General features: G+C 42.2%; 1 protein-coding gene across 2 annotated transcripts in view; it reads right to left on the bottom strand.

The window, feature by feature from the left end:
• The window catches only part of Sh3bgr (SH3 domain binding glutamate rich protein), a 57,942-nt gene extending 45,687 nt beyond the window's left edge, over positions 1-12,255 (bottom strand). The window contains exons 1-2 of one of the 2 annotated variants that reach the window (XM_058577346.1): positions 12,084-12,255; positions 4,431-4,616 (exon numbers count right to left, since the gene is read on the bottom strand). In XM_058577346.1, coding sequence (XP_058433329.1) covers positions 4,431-4,616; positions 12,084-12,128 — 231 coding nt within the window. In that variant the 5' untranslated portion in view covers positions 12,129-12,255. The remainder of the gene's footprint in view (positions 1-4,430; positions 4,617-12,083) is intronic. The other variant, XM_046439080.2, reaches the window with a different exon arrangement.
• Between the last annotated feature and the right edge of the window lie 4,411 nt (positions 12,256-16,666).

Raw genomic sequence — 16,666 nt, 5'->3', positions numbered from 1 at the left:
CACATGTCCCTGGGACAGAGAAATCCACCACTTGTCCCTGAGTCTCCTTCCTCTGATGCATCATCAGCCATGGCACATGACTGACAAAGAATCCTCAGGAATCAGAGATACAACTTATAGTAGTTATTCTTATGGTATCTACTCCAATCATGTGGAAGGACACATCAACGGACTCTCCAGATTTATGCCATTTGAAACCTGACATAGCCTTCGGAACTTCTGAGTCTCCTTTTAAAATGTGAACCAATATTACAAATAATCATTTTCACTTACTTTCTGAAACCAGAGCCCTCTGCTTCATTAATTAACTTTGTTAAGAGTAGCCCATATTGCAGAAAAGCAAACTTAACAAAAGCTTCTCTTAAGAAAAACTACTGTGTTAGTTAGTTTCCCATCACTATAGCAAAAATAGCTGAAATGACCACCTTGGAAAAGAAAAGGCCAAAGTTTTAGAGGTTCTAGTCCATGACTAATTGACCCCATTGCTTTGGGTCTGTGGCAAGGAAAGACATCATGGCAGGAATGTGGTGCAGAGAAAAAACCCTCACCTCATGGCCAAGAAGCCAAAGAGAGGAAGAGGAAGGGGCTAGGGTCCCACTGTCCCCTGCAAGGACATGTCTCCAATGACCTCAAGACCCCCACTAGGCCCCACCTATTAAAGTTCCTACCACCTCCCAAGAGCACCACCCTGGAGAGCAAGCCTTTAACACACAGCTCCTCAGGGACATTTCAGATCCAGATCCCAGCAGCTACTGAGACCTCCCCAGAGGCAGGACTGAAAAGAACCTAAAAGAGTTGAATAAAATAATTTGCACACTCATTGGATACATATTTGTAATAGGAAAACAGATTTTAAAAATGGAAGTCATTATTTGGGATAATTTTCTTCTTCACAATTAAATATTTTTAAATGCTAGACCACAGCAAAATGGGATAAGAGATGTCTTTGAGATTTTATTTTTATAGCACAGAATAACTGCAGAACTTTTATCCTAGTAGTTAATATAGACAGAAAGTTGTATGCTTCAATAATGTCTCTATGTAACAGTCGAAATCTAAAAGGACAGTTCAAAATCAAAAGTAAGAAATTTTAAATCCTAGCTTCACTGGGAAAGTATTAGAAGAAAACATCAAATTCTTCTAATTTAAATGAAATGTTTATTTGGTAATTTTAGAGTGCATAAAGCTTTTCTAAACAAAATTTAAAGTATGGAACCCATACAGAAAAAAATAATAATATATTTGTCTATATGAAACATTTAAAAGTTCTGCATTACAAAAAATGTCCCTTTAAAATTTCTTATTTAAAATATAAATAAGAAATGTGAGTGAAATGTTCACTAGATCTATGGTAGTCAAGGGGCTATTTTCCTTGATATATGAAGAAACTTATAAAAACCAGTACCCATAGTCTATAGCGCAATAGAAAAAGGACAGAAAATATATACAGGAAAGTCACAGAAAAATCACAAGTAGCTGATAAACAAATTAAAAAAGATGTTCAACTTCATCCATAAAGAATGAAACCTGACGGGCTAGGGCTGGGGCTCAGCGGTGGAGCCCTCACTTAGCACATGTGGGGCCCTGGGTTCCATCCTCAGCACCACATAAAAATAAATAAACAAAGGTATTGTGTCCAATCACAACTAAAAAAATAAATACATATAAAAAAAGAATGAAACCTGAACCAAAGCAGCAAGAACCAATTTTTCATCAGCCGCTGAGCCGCAGCCCCAGCCCTGTAGAAGTGTTTTCCATGGCACAAGACTGAAGACAACACGAATGCTCTCCATTAGAGGGCTGAGCCAAAAATTTATGACATGCATAAAGAAAAACTTACAGCCATAAAACTAAGGAGCATGTGCAGCTCTGCAGTGACCCCCAAGTACAGTTATTAACTGAACAAAACAAAGTCTAGATAGCATATCGCCTTTTTGAGGTGACAGACAATTGGTGTTTGTTTGTTTGTTTGTTTGTTTTGCAGTGCTGGGAATTGAACCCAGGGCCTTGAGCATTTTAGGCAACCACTCTACCACTGAATCACACCTCTAGTCAACAATTGTTAAATATACACATAAAATTTCTGGAAAAGTCAAACAAGAAATCGCCAACATTTGGGGCCTCAAAGCAGTACCACACTGAGAATTTTCTGGTACAAAATGAAAACTCAGGGCCCTGGGTTCAAACCTTGCTAAGAATTTCAAGACATGGCAGCAGAGTATGAAACCAGGCACAGGAACTTCATGAACATGGGTACCATGAGACATGCTGATGGCAGCCTACAGAGCCAACCTGGCTCAGGGGAAGGCAGCTAGAGTGACATGGTCATAAAGGGCAGAGGAATCATTCTCTCTAGAGACCCTTTTGAACCATATTAAGTTTTCAGCATGTGCCTGTGCTGATTTTCCAATTATTAAAAGAAATTACTTTAGAAAAAATAAAACTAAATTCCTTACCACTATCTCAGCGCACGCGCGCACACACACACGTGCAGGTACACACACACACACACACACACTCACACACCAAAAACAGCCCTCATTATCCCTTTCTTATCCAATAAGAGGAACAATCCTAGAAATGTAGGTGAGGAAGAGGCAGGGTGGGGTGGGAGGTGGAGCAGAGGGGCTCTTCCTCTGGAGGAATTGTGCTGCAGCTGGGAAGCCCCAGGTTAGACCCACAGGGAAGTTGAACTGGACATACATTCCCTTCAGTGTGCACTGAGCACATTAAGACTGTCTAAAAACATTCCTGTGCCCACAGGACTAGGAGCTCAGCTGTACATAAGTCCATCCAGCCCCACACAGGCTAACAGCATCCCCCACACATTCATATCCACCGGCACCTCAGAAAGTGCGCTCGTGTTTGCAGTTGTTATCAGTTACGATTAAGAGCAAGTCCTACTCCACTGATGTTGTCCTTACAGGAAGGCTGTTGAAGACACAGAGGCCTCAGGGAGACTCGATGTGAGGATGGAGGCAGGGCTGGGAGCCCCATCTCCCCAGCCAAGGAGGGTCTAGGACTGCTCACAAAGGCAGGAGCTGGGAGAGACAGAGGCAGACTGTCCCTCAGACTTGCAGAATTAACCAACCAGCAGCAACATCTGGATCTCAAACTCCTGGCCTCCAGAACTGTGGGGAATACATCTCTATTATCTAAGCCACCAGCCTTGGGCCGCTTTGCTACAGGAAACTAACATAAGCCCCACAAACCAAACAATTCGTGCTTCAAGTCAGAGGTGTGAAGACCTTTCTGTGAAAAGTCAGACGATAAACACTTGTGCGCTGTAAGTGCTCTCACTGCTGTGCAAATCTGTCCTGGTGCGAAATCATCCATGGGCAATTGGCAAGTAAATTCCTGTGGATGTGTTCCACCAAAACTGCACTTACTGAAACTGACAGCGGCAGAATGTGGCCCTCACCCGCTTGATGACAGGTGGTTTCGATGAAAAGCATAATAAAGAAAACCTACACCAAGAACCAGCAGCTCTATGCAGCCTTCCTGTAAGGAGAAGAGGGGTTCAGATGCCTACCCTGGCTCCAGCTCCCAGAAGCAGCACACTCTGAACAGCCTCCTCCACTAGGCAGACCTTGTCCCCATCCAAGAAGTGACCAAGGTGGCTTAGAGGTAATTTCCAGTACTCACATTCTAAAGTCCTTTGATTTGTTAAGTGTTCCTTTTCAACAATTTGATTTATTAAGCACAACTTGTATACTCTGATTACAGTTTATTTTCTGAAATAAACTATTAATGTATAAAATAAAATTGCTATTAAAAATCAAAATGTTCCAAACAGTTTTTAAACTAACTATATTCACACAAATTTTTCTGTTACCTACAGTAAGGTTGCAGTTCTATAAATCCCATCTTTATAAAAGTGGAAACTTACCACACATCCATGTGGGTGCACACTTATCAAAGTAAGATAGAATTCCTTCTAACTAAATGCACATTTTAGTAGAATGAATTGGACATCACTTTCCCACGTTCATATATGAATACAAGACCAGTGAAACTCCACATCATGTGCAACCACAAGAAGGGGACCCTACCTAGAGTAAGTTACACTCCATGTATGCATAATATATTAAAACACACTCTACTGTCATGGACATCTAAAAAGAACAAATAAAATTTTTAAAAGCTTCAGAAAATAAATGTACATTCTGTTTGAAAAAATGACCTTAATTCTTCAAAATTAAATAAGGAACCTAAAATAACCCCAAAAACCTTCTGAATCATCATGCATGCTATTGTTTCTACCATTTTCTAACTCAGTCTTAAATATGGATTGTTCACAGTGGATCTGACACTAGGCAGTGGTTGGTAGAAATAGATGGTGAATTGACCATTGGGAATTGACCATTGACCATTGAATGATTTCTGATAAATATGCACAAAGAAGGATTTCCACAAATCCAAATACTCACCCCACAATACTGCTCTTCATTGAAGATCTGGGGGGGCAAAGGAATCCCATTCTGAGGTTTTTTCTCCCCAGGAACATTCTCTCTCATCCACCGCCTGTTGTCTTCGTCTCCAGCTATGTCTAATTCCTTAAAGTCGATTTTATTCGCCTCCAAAAAGCCCACCACTTCTTGCTGTTTCTTCCTAATCTGGTCAAGAGTAGTGAAAAATATTTTTAAATTGTTTTTTAAAAAATATTTTGATGATGTTTACATAAAATAAATCCTTTCTCTAGCTACCCAGACAACACCAATAATTTTATACAGTATTGAAATGAGGAAAACCAAAAATCACACCTCTGCATTGTAAAGGATCCATGGTAACTGTTTAAATATTGAGGTTTTAATATCATCAATGTTTAAATCATTGTCTAATCAACCTAACTGGAACGGAGGTGTTCTCATATCTCTCATTTGCTGTATTTCAAAATACTTATAACTCAAAGCTTGAAATAGCCAAAACCATAAACAAAAATTAGCTAGGAAGAGACCTGAATGGGAAAAGAGGAAAGAGAATACGGGGGCTCGGTGGCTCAGTGGTAGAGCACTTGCCTAGCACTGGTGAGGCCCTGGGTTCAATCTTCAGGACCACATAAAAATAAATGAATAAAATAAAGCTATTTTTAAAAAATAAAATGGAAAAAAGATAATTTACTATGAAATGCAAAATCATGCATTCTACACTAATGTGCATTTCGTTCAAAGTTATGAAAACAGGAGTGTGAGTCACACTGAGCTGGAAGTAACATTAGAAATAATACCAGATATAGCAAGACTGTGGAACCAACCTAGATGCCCTTCAATAGACGAATGGATAAAAAAAATGTGGCATTTATACACAATGGAGTATTACTCTGCATTAAAAAAATGACAAAATCATAGAATTTACAGGGAAATGGATGGCATTAGAGCAGATTATGCTAAGTGAAGCTAGCCAATCCCTAAAAAACAAATGCCAAATGTCTTCTTTGATATAAGGAGAGTAACTAAGATCAGAGTAGGGACGAAGAGCAGGAGAAGAAGATTAACATTTAACAGGGATGAGAGGTGGGAGGGAAAGGGAGAGAGAAGGGAAATTGCATGGAAATGGAAGGAGACCCTCAGGGTTATACAGTGGAGGGGGTAGAGAGAGAGGAGGGGAGGGGAGGGGAGCGGTGGGGAGGGGGGAGGGGGGAGGATGGGAAAGGCAGCGGAGCACAACAGACACTAGTATGGCAATATGTAAATCAATGGATGTGTAACTGATGTGATTCTGCAATCTGTGTATGGGGTGAAGGTGGGAGTTCATAACCCACTTGAATCAAAGTGTGGAATATGATATGTCAAGAAATTTGTAATGTTTTGAACAACCCACAATAAAAAATTTAAAAAATAAATAAATAAATAAATAAATATAGCAGAAAAAAAAAAAAAAGAAATAATACCAGAAATTGAAAAGCCCACGTGGAGATGGCTGGAGGGCAGAAGGCAGGACAGAAAGGCTGGAGTATGTTTCTCCCAGCACATAAAAAGGTGGCACAAAAGAGTGATGCTTTTCTCCCACCCTATGGGACACGCTGTTCTCTACCACTGGTGTGCAATAACTGTGTCTCCCAGCAGTTATTTCTTGTCAATGTGACCATCTTTAAAGATCAGAGCTCCTTCCCCATAAGTAATTATGACTATTTCTCTCTTCAGTCTGAGAAGTCACTCCCAGAAATGAACGATACCATTTTTTATGAACACTGTAAATAAATTATAGCTGACTCTGTGGACCCCATTTTAAGAACCCCAGGCATAAACCTCCAGCAAGTGTGATCAATTGACAGTTATCAACTCTACTCTGCACAAGATGCTGTGCCAAGCCCTTCTGGTAAAAAGATTCTTAAACTGCTTATTTGGGAGGAAAAAAAGTACAGAACTAATTTGTACACTATAGATGTAGAACACACTCAAGATACTACAGAGGCATAAATATGGTCACTTTTTAAAGGAAGATTGACATTTAAGTATGAATTTTCTTTGACGCAAAAATATCTAATATCTGAATTTTTGTAAAAGTCTTCTGAATAGACTATTATCTCATAATGAAAACAAGTCATTAAAACTGTTTTATAGGACACAAGGGCTCCTCATCACCTTCATGTGACTTGTTTATTAGCATGACTAGATTTGGAGGATTCAAAATAAATGAGGTAAAAGATGAGGTAAATCCAAACCCGTTTTTGTCTAAGCCAAAGTCCTTTCTTAAAGACCTATATACCTGTCCCCCCTCAAAAAAAAGAAAAAAAACACCAATCTTATTTTTTCTTGCCAACAATGAAGGACTATCAATGACTCCTGGATGGTGTATTCCTTATTTAATACAAGAAAAGTAAGACACATATAGATGCTTAAGCCCTGGAATAAAATCACCACTAAAACAAATTATACAAAGTATCATAAAATAATTTGTATATAGAATTTGTTTGGGATGGTCATTTGATTTTACATATAGTAATATAAAATATAGATTAATAGTAAATAATATTTTTTAATTATTAGAAAATAAACATATACAAATTATATGTAAATTGTCATGTATAAATTACACATATAAATGTGCATTTATATGTGTAATCCTGCATTTAATTTTTCATTAATATCTGTACCATCAACATAATAAAGATATTTGGACTAAAAACATTACATTGATAGATTAAAGGCTGCTATTAGCTACAGCACAATACCTACAAGCACTAAGACACGAGCCAAGGTACATTTCAGTTCGGGACAAGCATGGAAAAAAATTGAGAGAAAGTGTTACACAAAGGAATTCCTTTTAACCTATCTGTGTAAGAAGTCTGGAGACTCCTGAGTGACCCCCATAAGGACAGAGAGGGAGCTGCCCCCTACCTGCCTCTGGGCTGCAGTGACCCTGACCTTCTCCTCTGCAAGGAAACTGTGCTCCAAGCTCCACAGCTTCATAGCTGGATTTTTGGATATTACAAAATCCCATTGGACCTGATGACAGGTTGTTAGTCTAAATCATTATTTTAATTAATTATATTCTCCATACATCCTTTCCAGCCTGTCCATAATTGTGCCGTTTTATGAATATCCCTCAGATATTTTCAGAGATAACTTTGCTGTTTGAAAAGTAGAGATGTCTTCACTTTAGGCAAGTTTGCTTTTAATAAAACACACAGAAGGCAATCTCCTTTACCCAGACCCTGCCTGCCCTTCATCCGAAACCCCCTCGCCAACATTATCTCCCTGATATTTTACCCCATGATTCCTGAGTAGGTGAAGCATTTCCAAAAGTCCTGGCTTCCACTTCTCCAAGAAAGGCGATGCATGGAGTAGATGGAAGGGGCAACCATGCTCACTGTCCTCCGCAGGACCAGCAAGGGCCTCCAGGAAAGTTAAGTGACAGGCAGAAACAGCACTCTGCACTAAGTGCCATTTCTTAGTACCCAGTCCCCGCTCCCCAAAAAACAAAAAGAAACTTGAACTGTTTGGCTCCAGACTCCCTAAACACCATTTAAACTGGCTCATGAGGCTAATAGGAGCACTGGAGTTGTGCCTGGGCTGGCAACCTCTGGAGAAGGGTCTAGCTCAAGCTCAGAGGAGGGATAAGGGGAAGGGGAACACGTGGGACCACCTGGCTGGCTCTGTCCCGTCTGCCACAGCCCAATGCCCTGCCTCTAGGGTGGGGCCCCTCTCCCCGAAGGTCCCTGATGGAGGAGCCCCTCCAGCCTTCCCAAAGTGGGGCTCTTCTCATACAGCCTCCTGAGCTGACCCCAGAGGCACAGCATCATCCCAGAGGGCTCCTCCCCATCACGGCCTCCAGGGGCTCACTACTGGGCCGTGAGCACAGCAGTCCAAGAGTTGTCACCATGGACCCTCTCTCCCTCTCCACTTCTCCCCACCCTTCAGAGTGCCATGGGCCGATGCTGGTTCCACAGGCTGCACCATCTGTCCTGGGTAGCAGCTTTCAGGACCCGGGGATACCTGGGGCCAGTGTCATTACTTGAAGCCTTTAGCAGAGGCTGAGAGCACTGTGTTCCTAGCATGTCACATGTACTCATAAGAAAGGTCTGTTCTCCGTCCTGAAGACTTCTGCCACCACAAGTCAGCTAATGTGCTGGAGCCATCTGACTGCGGCACCTCTTCCTGCCACTCACTTGGCACCTCCTGCCTATTGTCTTGTACAGTTAGGAGCCTTTCCACTGAGGTCACTGTACTGTAGTAAAAAGCCCGCTGAGTTTGAGTCACAAAAGCCTGCGTTGCCATCCCAGACCAGAAAGTGGCTATCCAAGCAAGAACTCAGGTCTGTAATTTCCTCACCTGAGAACTGGGGTGATTTGGAAAATCCTTGAGGGGTGCTGCTGGTGGATCTAGTAAGATGACACATGGAAAAGCACCGAGTACTGCAGGTGTCACACCAAGGCTCCATGAGTCAATGAATTTTCCAAGGTTTACACCCAGATCGATCTAATTCAAGATACGTGTTTCTCCAACCGTATTTGCACTATTGATTTAGATGCAGATTAAGAAACCCAGGAGTCCCCTGAAAGATCTACCCTTAAAGACCATGATTCCAGGGACTGTGCGCCTTGGAAATAGCAGGGAAAATCCTCTCTCCTTTTGTCCCCATGCCCCACCGAGGCCAAGACCTTCAACAAGAGAAGAGGTCACATAAGATGACACCCGCCTTCTGCTTCCCCATCGTCCATAACCCAAACCCCTTCAGGATGTGATAAAGCGTGTCACAGTTCCTTAGAGTCAACCATTAAAATGGAGCTTTAATACACAGTGGCACAAATTCAATTCCTGGAAGAGACTGCAGTTTGGTTTTTCCTTCTTCATTATTTCATTCATCCAGCAGAAGTCAGAATGCCCTGACTAAGTGGGAGGCAAGATCCGTTGTTTAAACTCCTGTGTGAGAGAAGTGAGAGGAGGCTCTGCAGAATGCCCAGCCCACGTGCAGCCTGAGCACAAGGACTGCTCCCGGGCTCTCCTGCCAAGCAGCATTGGGGGAATTCCCTGTCCACAAAAGTCCAGCTGCACCTATGCTGGGGTAACAAGTTCTCACTCTTCAGGAGGATATCAATTGTCTTAACCGATCATTATAACAGCTGTAATACTAATTAACTAACATTAATTAATAATTACAAAAATTACAGCAGTAATTAATATAAACTAGCAGTAAGGATATCATTCACCAGTAATCACAGTACTTTTTGAGCACTGATGGAGCACTTGACACCATGCCCGGCACGGAGCATCTTATTTCAGATGCTCTCATGTTGACGCCATGAGGTGGGCACTATTCTTATCCTCATTTAACAGACAAGGAAGTCGAGGCTTAGCAAGGTTAAATGCCTTTCCCAAGGTCACACAGTTGCAAGTGCACTGAAACATTTGCCACTCTGGTGCCCCAGAACTCACTTGGCTTGTCCAAGATCCTGGAATGAATGGCACTCCTCCAGGTCCTCTAAAGCTAACTAAATTATGCTGCCAAATTTCATGAATGTGAGACATCAAATAAACCTAAGAAATTCATAAATTTAGCTGGACGCTATGGCGCACACCTGTAATCCCAGGCACTCAGGACCCTGAAGCAGGAGGATGGCAAGTTTGCCTGGGCAACTTGGCGAGACCCATTCAAAATAAAAAAAAAAAGGGCTGGAGCCAGCTGCAGTGGCACACACCTATAATCCCAGCAGCTCAGGAGGCTGAAACAGGAGGATCGTGAGTTCAACGCCAGCCTCAAGCAACTTAGCAAGGCCCTAAGCAACTCAGTGAGACCTTGTTTCTTTTTTTTTTTTTTAGAGAGAGAAAGAATTTTTTAATATTTATTTTTTAGTTCTCAGCGGACACAACATCTTTGTTTGTATGTGGTGCCGAGGATCGAACCCAGGCCGCACGCATGCCAGGCGAGCACGCTACCACTTGAGCCACATCCCCAGCCCAAGACCTTGTTTCTAAATAAAATATAAACAGGCTGGGGATGTGATTCAGTGGTTAATGTGCTGGAGCCATCTGACTGCGGCACCTCTTCCTGCTACTCACTTGGCACCTCTTGCCTATTGCCCCTGGGTTCAAACTGTGATACCAAAAAAGGGAGAGGGAAGCAGAAATGTAGCTGAGTGGTAGAGCACTCGTGGGTTCAGTCCCCAGTATCAGAAAAAAAAATCTCAGAAAATTAAAGAAATCCTTAAATTTACCCCTTGTCTTCTGAATAATACACAGGGCCACATACACCAATTCTACAGAATATATAGATGATGGCAATTAAGTGGTAAAAGTTTTCAGCAATGAACATTAATACATTTAAAGCCCACCAAAGACATTTTCCTCAAATATTATGTTTTATCAAAATAATCCAAAATGTACAAGTGGGCTGGGATACAGCTCAGTGTTAGAACACCTTCTTAGCATGTGTGAGGCCCCAGGTTCCATCTCCAGCATCCCCCAAACAAACAAAACCATACTCATTTTATATCAACTAAAAGTTTCCACAGTCATCAATGACAAAGATTTACTTTTGGAATTTTCCATGTGTAATCTTTATTATTTTTTCTGTCACCTGCTCCAGAGATCACTGAAACAACTGTAGTGATCTTTGGGAGCTAGCAGGCCCTTTTCTCTTGCTTTCCTCTCACCCTCTTTGAAACCCCAATGATTCCCCAGGTTAGGAGTGGGGCTGTGACTCCAGAAATCCGAGCTGCAACCAAAGCTCCTCCAGGAACTAGATATAAAAGGAAACAGCCCCCTCTTGGGGCTCTGACTCTAGGGACTATAAAATGATTTCTTCCCCCAGCCTTCATAATTCCTGCTAAAACGCTGGTAGAAAGGTCAGTCGCAGACAGACACTGCAGTTCAAGCCTACAGTCAAAGGCTGAATCATTCTCAAGGAGAAAGGTGTCTCGGGGTAACACGTGTTTCTTAGGGCAGGTCTACAGTCCGAGAATGAAGGCACATGGGAGGCAGGTGCCTGGGCTCTCGGTACCCAGACCAAGCCAAGGCAGGGAGGTTGGCTCCTACTCCCATATGTGGGCCACTGGAACTCCTAGAGCATTTAAAACTGTGGCCTCGGAGACGTTTGCTCTTGTCACCATGACATCATTTTCCTCAAATAATAGTATTACACTAACTCCACACTTTCTGTGGGTAACTTCACACATACAAGGAACAATGCTCAAGGAGTGGATTTAGCAATCTGGTCCATCAGACGCTCCAAATAGTTACACAAAGTAACATTATTTCTAACTTTACATTTCTCCAAGTCCTGCAGAATTAATAGCAGAAACACTCCAAAAAAAAAAAAAAAGTAAAATAAAAGCTCATGATTCTATAATCTATGCAACGGCAACACACTTAGATCACGTCACCAATTCTAGCAACCAAGGCTCCTCCTTCCTGGAATCCCCACACACCTGTCTGGATTACACATTTTACACACTATTTTCGACACCACGAAAACACACACAGAAAGCCATCGGCCCTCAATGCAGAGTGCAGTTGACTTACACGCAAAAAAGAATTTAAGGCCAATTCTCGTCCATACCGGCTCCTTCTAATTCCAACCCTGATTTATCCAGAAAATGGTACAGAAAGAAGCACACCCCACAGGTCCCACCGGACACCTACCGCTATGGACCCAGAAGATGTGGCAACAAACACTTTGATAACCATTTCGACAGTCAGAAAGAGGACTCCCTCCAACACACCCCTGTCAGGGAACCGTCGCTAGACAAATCCTGACAGTGACAAGGAGGAGCAAGTGCCAGGTCCAGCTGGCGACTGCCCAGGACTCCCCTTCTGCCCTCCCTCCCCCAAGAGGCTCTGCCTCCCAGAAGAGCAGACAAGCTCTAGGGCTTCCCCCTCCATTGGCCTAGGAATATTTTGGGATCTGTCAAGAAAATATTTGATTGGTTGATAAAAGCAGCCAGGCCCGACAACAGTCCCTAAAAGGTCAGGCTGTGCCCTGCACCAATCAGAGACCAGTAGAGAAATGCCTGGGGGGAGAGGCGGGGCCCAGGAACTGGAGAGCAGGGGAGAACAGAAGCAAGGGAGGAGCTCTTTGGAGCCACCAGAAAAGCTCTGAAAACTCCCTCCATCTCCGCCCAGGAGGAGGCTGGGCTCACCAGGCTTTTGGCAAACAAACCAACCTGAAGGGTCAGAATAGCCACAGAGCCCTGTAAATAAAAAGCAGCTTCCCTATTTTAAGATTTTTCTGGCAGATTTTTTAAAAACTCAATAAATTGTCACACAGTAGAAACTCCTCTATGAATGGCTCCTTTACAGCTCTCTCTCGTCAGCACCTGTTTGGCCTTGTAAGGTTTCCTGACATCCGGAGGCTGGCTTGTCAGCAGCAAATTACCTTCACTGTGTTAAAGACTTTGAGGAAAAACAATAAGTACTCTGTTTACTACAGGCTCTATACCATCTTATTTATGAGGATAATTTGGATCTTGTTAAAAATCAGAAAAATACAAAAGCTAGTGAAGAAGCCAGGTTAGTGGCCCAAACTCTTTTGATGAGTTTCAAAATCAAGATTAAGGGCATTAGGGACGAAGTGCTCATCTTTCAGGAGGCAGCAGGGGTATTCACCCGTTTTCAAAGCCCTGCTGCTCATGGTGGAGGAGGAGGCCCTGGCTAGGAGCAGGAAGGCAGGCCCTGCTTCTGCACCTGCCCCCCACAGTCTCAGAGGACCTGGGGCCTGCTCCCCTTCCCTCAGGTAGGAGCCTGGGATCAGCAACGACCCTAGGCCCTGGAATCCTGCCCAGAATGATTTCCACCACAGGCAATCTTTGAGGTAATTCTAACAAAACTTAACTTTGGCTTCAACATGCAAAGTTAACTACTCCAAAAATTAGGTCTTTGGTGAAAATGATCAATGGATTCTCCAAACTTAAGTCTCTAGAATTATAAACTTTATCTTAAATTCTACCAAAGATTATAGATCATTTTTACTTTTCTATGTTTTCCGAATTTCTACAGTATCTACTATTTTTTCCATGCACACAAAAAATTCCAGGTATTCATACCTTAAAGTCTATCATATGAACATGGTAATTCTTCCAAGTTTATTTAAGAAAGCAGTAAGTTAGGTTTGTTTCTTAATGTAAACTATGGTTAGTATTAGTAACTGTAAGCTATTAGTAACGTAAACTATTCTCCTTCTCTAAAGAATATATGTCTCCTGCTCATATTGGGTAAAAGCTGCCTTCAGTAATAACACCCCTCCATCTGTCATCTGCGAGGCTTAGGGAAAAATAAGTTTCCTTCTGAAATAAAGAGGCAGGGAGGTCAGGCAGTCAGTGTACTTAATGAGTGATGGGGGTCGAGAGGATAACCAATGGTTATCAAAGAAAGAACAATGGGTTGCTAACAACCTCTGTGCTCCTGTCCTTGGTCATACATACACGGAGAAAAAAGAGAGGACAAGAATTAAAAAGGGGGGGGGGGTTCTGAGATCTATAAGAAAGATAAGACCACCCTCTCCCACGGACACCCAGCTCTGGGACCTCTTCTCTTCAGAGAAGTCAGTCTCTGTCCCTGTCTTAAATAAAGCTTGCTCTTGATGGATAGGGAAACTTTGGTATATTTACACAATGGAACATTACTCAGCATTAAAAGAAAATAAAATCATGGCATTTGCAGGTAAATAGATGGGAGTTAGAGAATATAATGCTAAGTGAAGTTAGCCAATCCCAAAAAAACCAAAGACCAAATGTTTTCTTTGATATGAGGATGCTGACTCATAATGGCAATGGGGGAGGGGGCATGGGGGAATGGAGGAACTTTAGATAGGGAAAAGGAGAGGAAGGGGGAGGGAGAGGCAAGGGGGTAGGAATGACGGTGATATGAGTTAGACATCATTACCCTAATTCATGGATGAAGACATGAATGATGTGAAAACATTTTGGTACAATCAGTGACTTGAAAAATTGTGCTCTATATGTGTAATATGAAATGAATTGCCTTCTACCATCTTGTGTAACAAAATAGAATAAATAATTTAATAAAAATAAAATAAAACTTGCTCTCTGTGCTTAGCGTTTCTCAGGTGTTTCACTCTTCAACACCAGGGAACAAGACCCATTCCTTATCTCCAAAAACAGCTATTAATATTTAGGTTCTGACTGTATGCCAGATCTGCTCAAGTTACTTTGCATAAATCACACCCTTAAGCCCTAAAACTGCTTTCCATTATTATCCTACTCATAGGATTACACATCTAGAGACAATGGTGTTCGACCAGGATGCAAGAAAAGACCACTGACTCCAATTAAAATCAAATTAAAGTAAGCTTATTATTTCGACCAGCCGGGCTGCCTCTCCCACCCAAAACCACGGGAACAAGGCAGCAGCCACAGCTTTCCTACAGCCCAGCTTTACAGCCCAGAAAGTTACACAAAGTGTGGGGGGGTTACAGATGACAGAAGTCTGACGAGCATAACATAAATGCTAGTTTACATTTTTGCTGGCCCCGACATCAGAATTTATGAAGGTCATTAGAGCCTCAGAGAGAGTCGTTATCTGGCCAGGGAAGGCCAAGATTTGTGAGGCGTCACTAAAGTTTCAGAGAGCCAGGCATGGGTGAGTTCAAGGCACGGCAGGCATTCCAAGCAGGTTCAGAATTTGCAGTAATTTATAGTAAAGCCGAAATTAGCTTTTCATGGCTTTGTGGCGAGATGGCTCCCAATTTTAAGAGAAAATCAGGCTGGGTCTATCAAATGGGAACAGTAATGGTGTATTTCAGACTTGGACCCAACACGGTTCTCTCTACACCACACTAGAGCAGCTTCCAAGATGCCACCCGCAGATTCCTAGTGCGCCCTCTCTTCACACTAAATTATGTTTATCTTTTTAAAATGAATGAAAATGTGCAAATTAGAAATTTGAAACCTCTAAATGCCATATCTCTTCTAATTTATTACATTGACACCAGTGAGCTTCAAGTTAATTAGCAGGAACACCAAACATTCCACAGAAGTCCTAAAGCTCTTTAAGTCTCTGACTTACAAAACCACTTCAGAGGAGCTGTGTAATCCTAAGCATGCAGAGGGCTAGCCGTTCAACATTTCTAGTACACTCTGTGATCAGACCTAATTTTGATTATAAAATTATGAGGTATTGGCTACAAACTTCACAGAGATCCTCAAATGATCTTATGATAATACCAAATATTGTGTTTCAATTTACTTAACTTTATGGGTAAACCAAAATGGCAAATATAGACGTATGTTTTTCTGTGGAATGATGAAAAGGGTTGTCATAGTAAATATAATGCGATGAAAAATTCATGTTCACCCAAAACCTCAGCATGCGACCTTATTTGGAAATAGGGTCTTTGTAGACTAATGAGTTGGGGATCTTGTGGTGAAATCATCCTTACCAGAAGAGAAGGCGCACAGAAAGACAGAAAGAACAGATGAGAGGACAGAGATGGGAATCAGTGATGCTGCGTAAGTCAAAGAACACCAGGAACCGCCAGAGCTGGGAAAGGAAAGATTTTCCCTAAGAGCCTTTGGAGGGAGCATGAATTTGCAGACACCTTGATTTAAAACTTCTGGCCTCTAGAATTATGAGATGAATCTCTATAGTTCTAAGCCACCAAGTCTGTAGGGATGTGCTATAGCATCCCTAGAAATACACAGAAATAAAGGCACAAGTTTTTTGTGCAGCCTGATGGAGATGAGCAGCTTAATAATTAAAAGGCCGCTGCTTCACCAATGCCTCCAGGGGAAAGAAGACCCCCTCCAAAAGCAGGAAGGAAAGACTATTCATTCTGAGACAGAAAGATTCAAATGACGATTTTCAGAGCACTCCAGGAAAGAGAGGGGACCCCTCCAATGGGAAAGGCAGCTCTGAAGACTCTCTCCATCTTCTGTTAGAGTCTGTAAACAAGTCAAGATGGCGCCTGGCATTTTGCAGAGGGAGTGGTTTGTGAAGTAACACCAGCGAGCCATTAAGTGTGGAGATTCTTTATTGATTGACTGCTGTATCTAGTTTATGTTAATTAAGATAAGCTGTGTGTAATGTATATATACCCCTCCGGTCCTACAATAAACGGCTCCCACTCCTGCTGTATCAATCTACACAAGTTGCTCGTCACCACCCCCACCACCACCCCCCACCCCCGGTTATTTTGCTGTAGCCAGACTGCAGCAATCTTCCACATTCTCCAGTTCCGAGCAAGGAATGGGATGTTCTCTTCATGAGAA

Source organism: Marmota monax, unplaced genomic scaffold (genome assembly GCF_021218885.2).
Source record: "Marmota monax isolate L192 unplaced genomic scaffold, Marmota_monax_Labrador192_F-V1.1 WCK01_AAM20220418_F8-fsc00125, whole genome shotgun sequence".
Lineage (NCBI taxonomy): Eukaryota > Metazoa > Chordata > Mammalia > Rodentia > Sciuridae > Marmota > Marmota monax.
The sequence above is the reverse complement of the archived record's forward strand: the minus strand, read 5'-3'. Positions and strand labels throughout refer to the sequence as shown.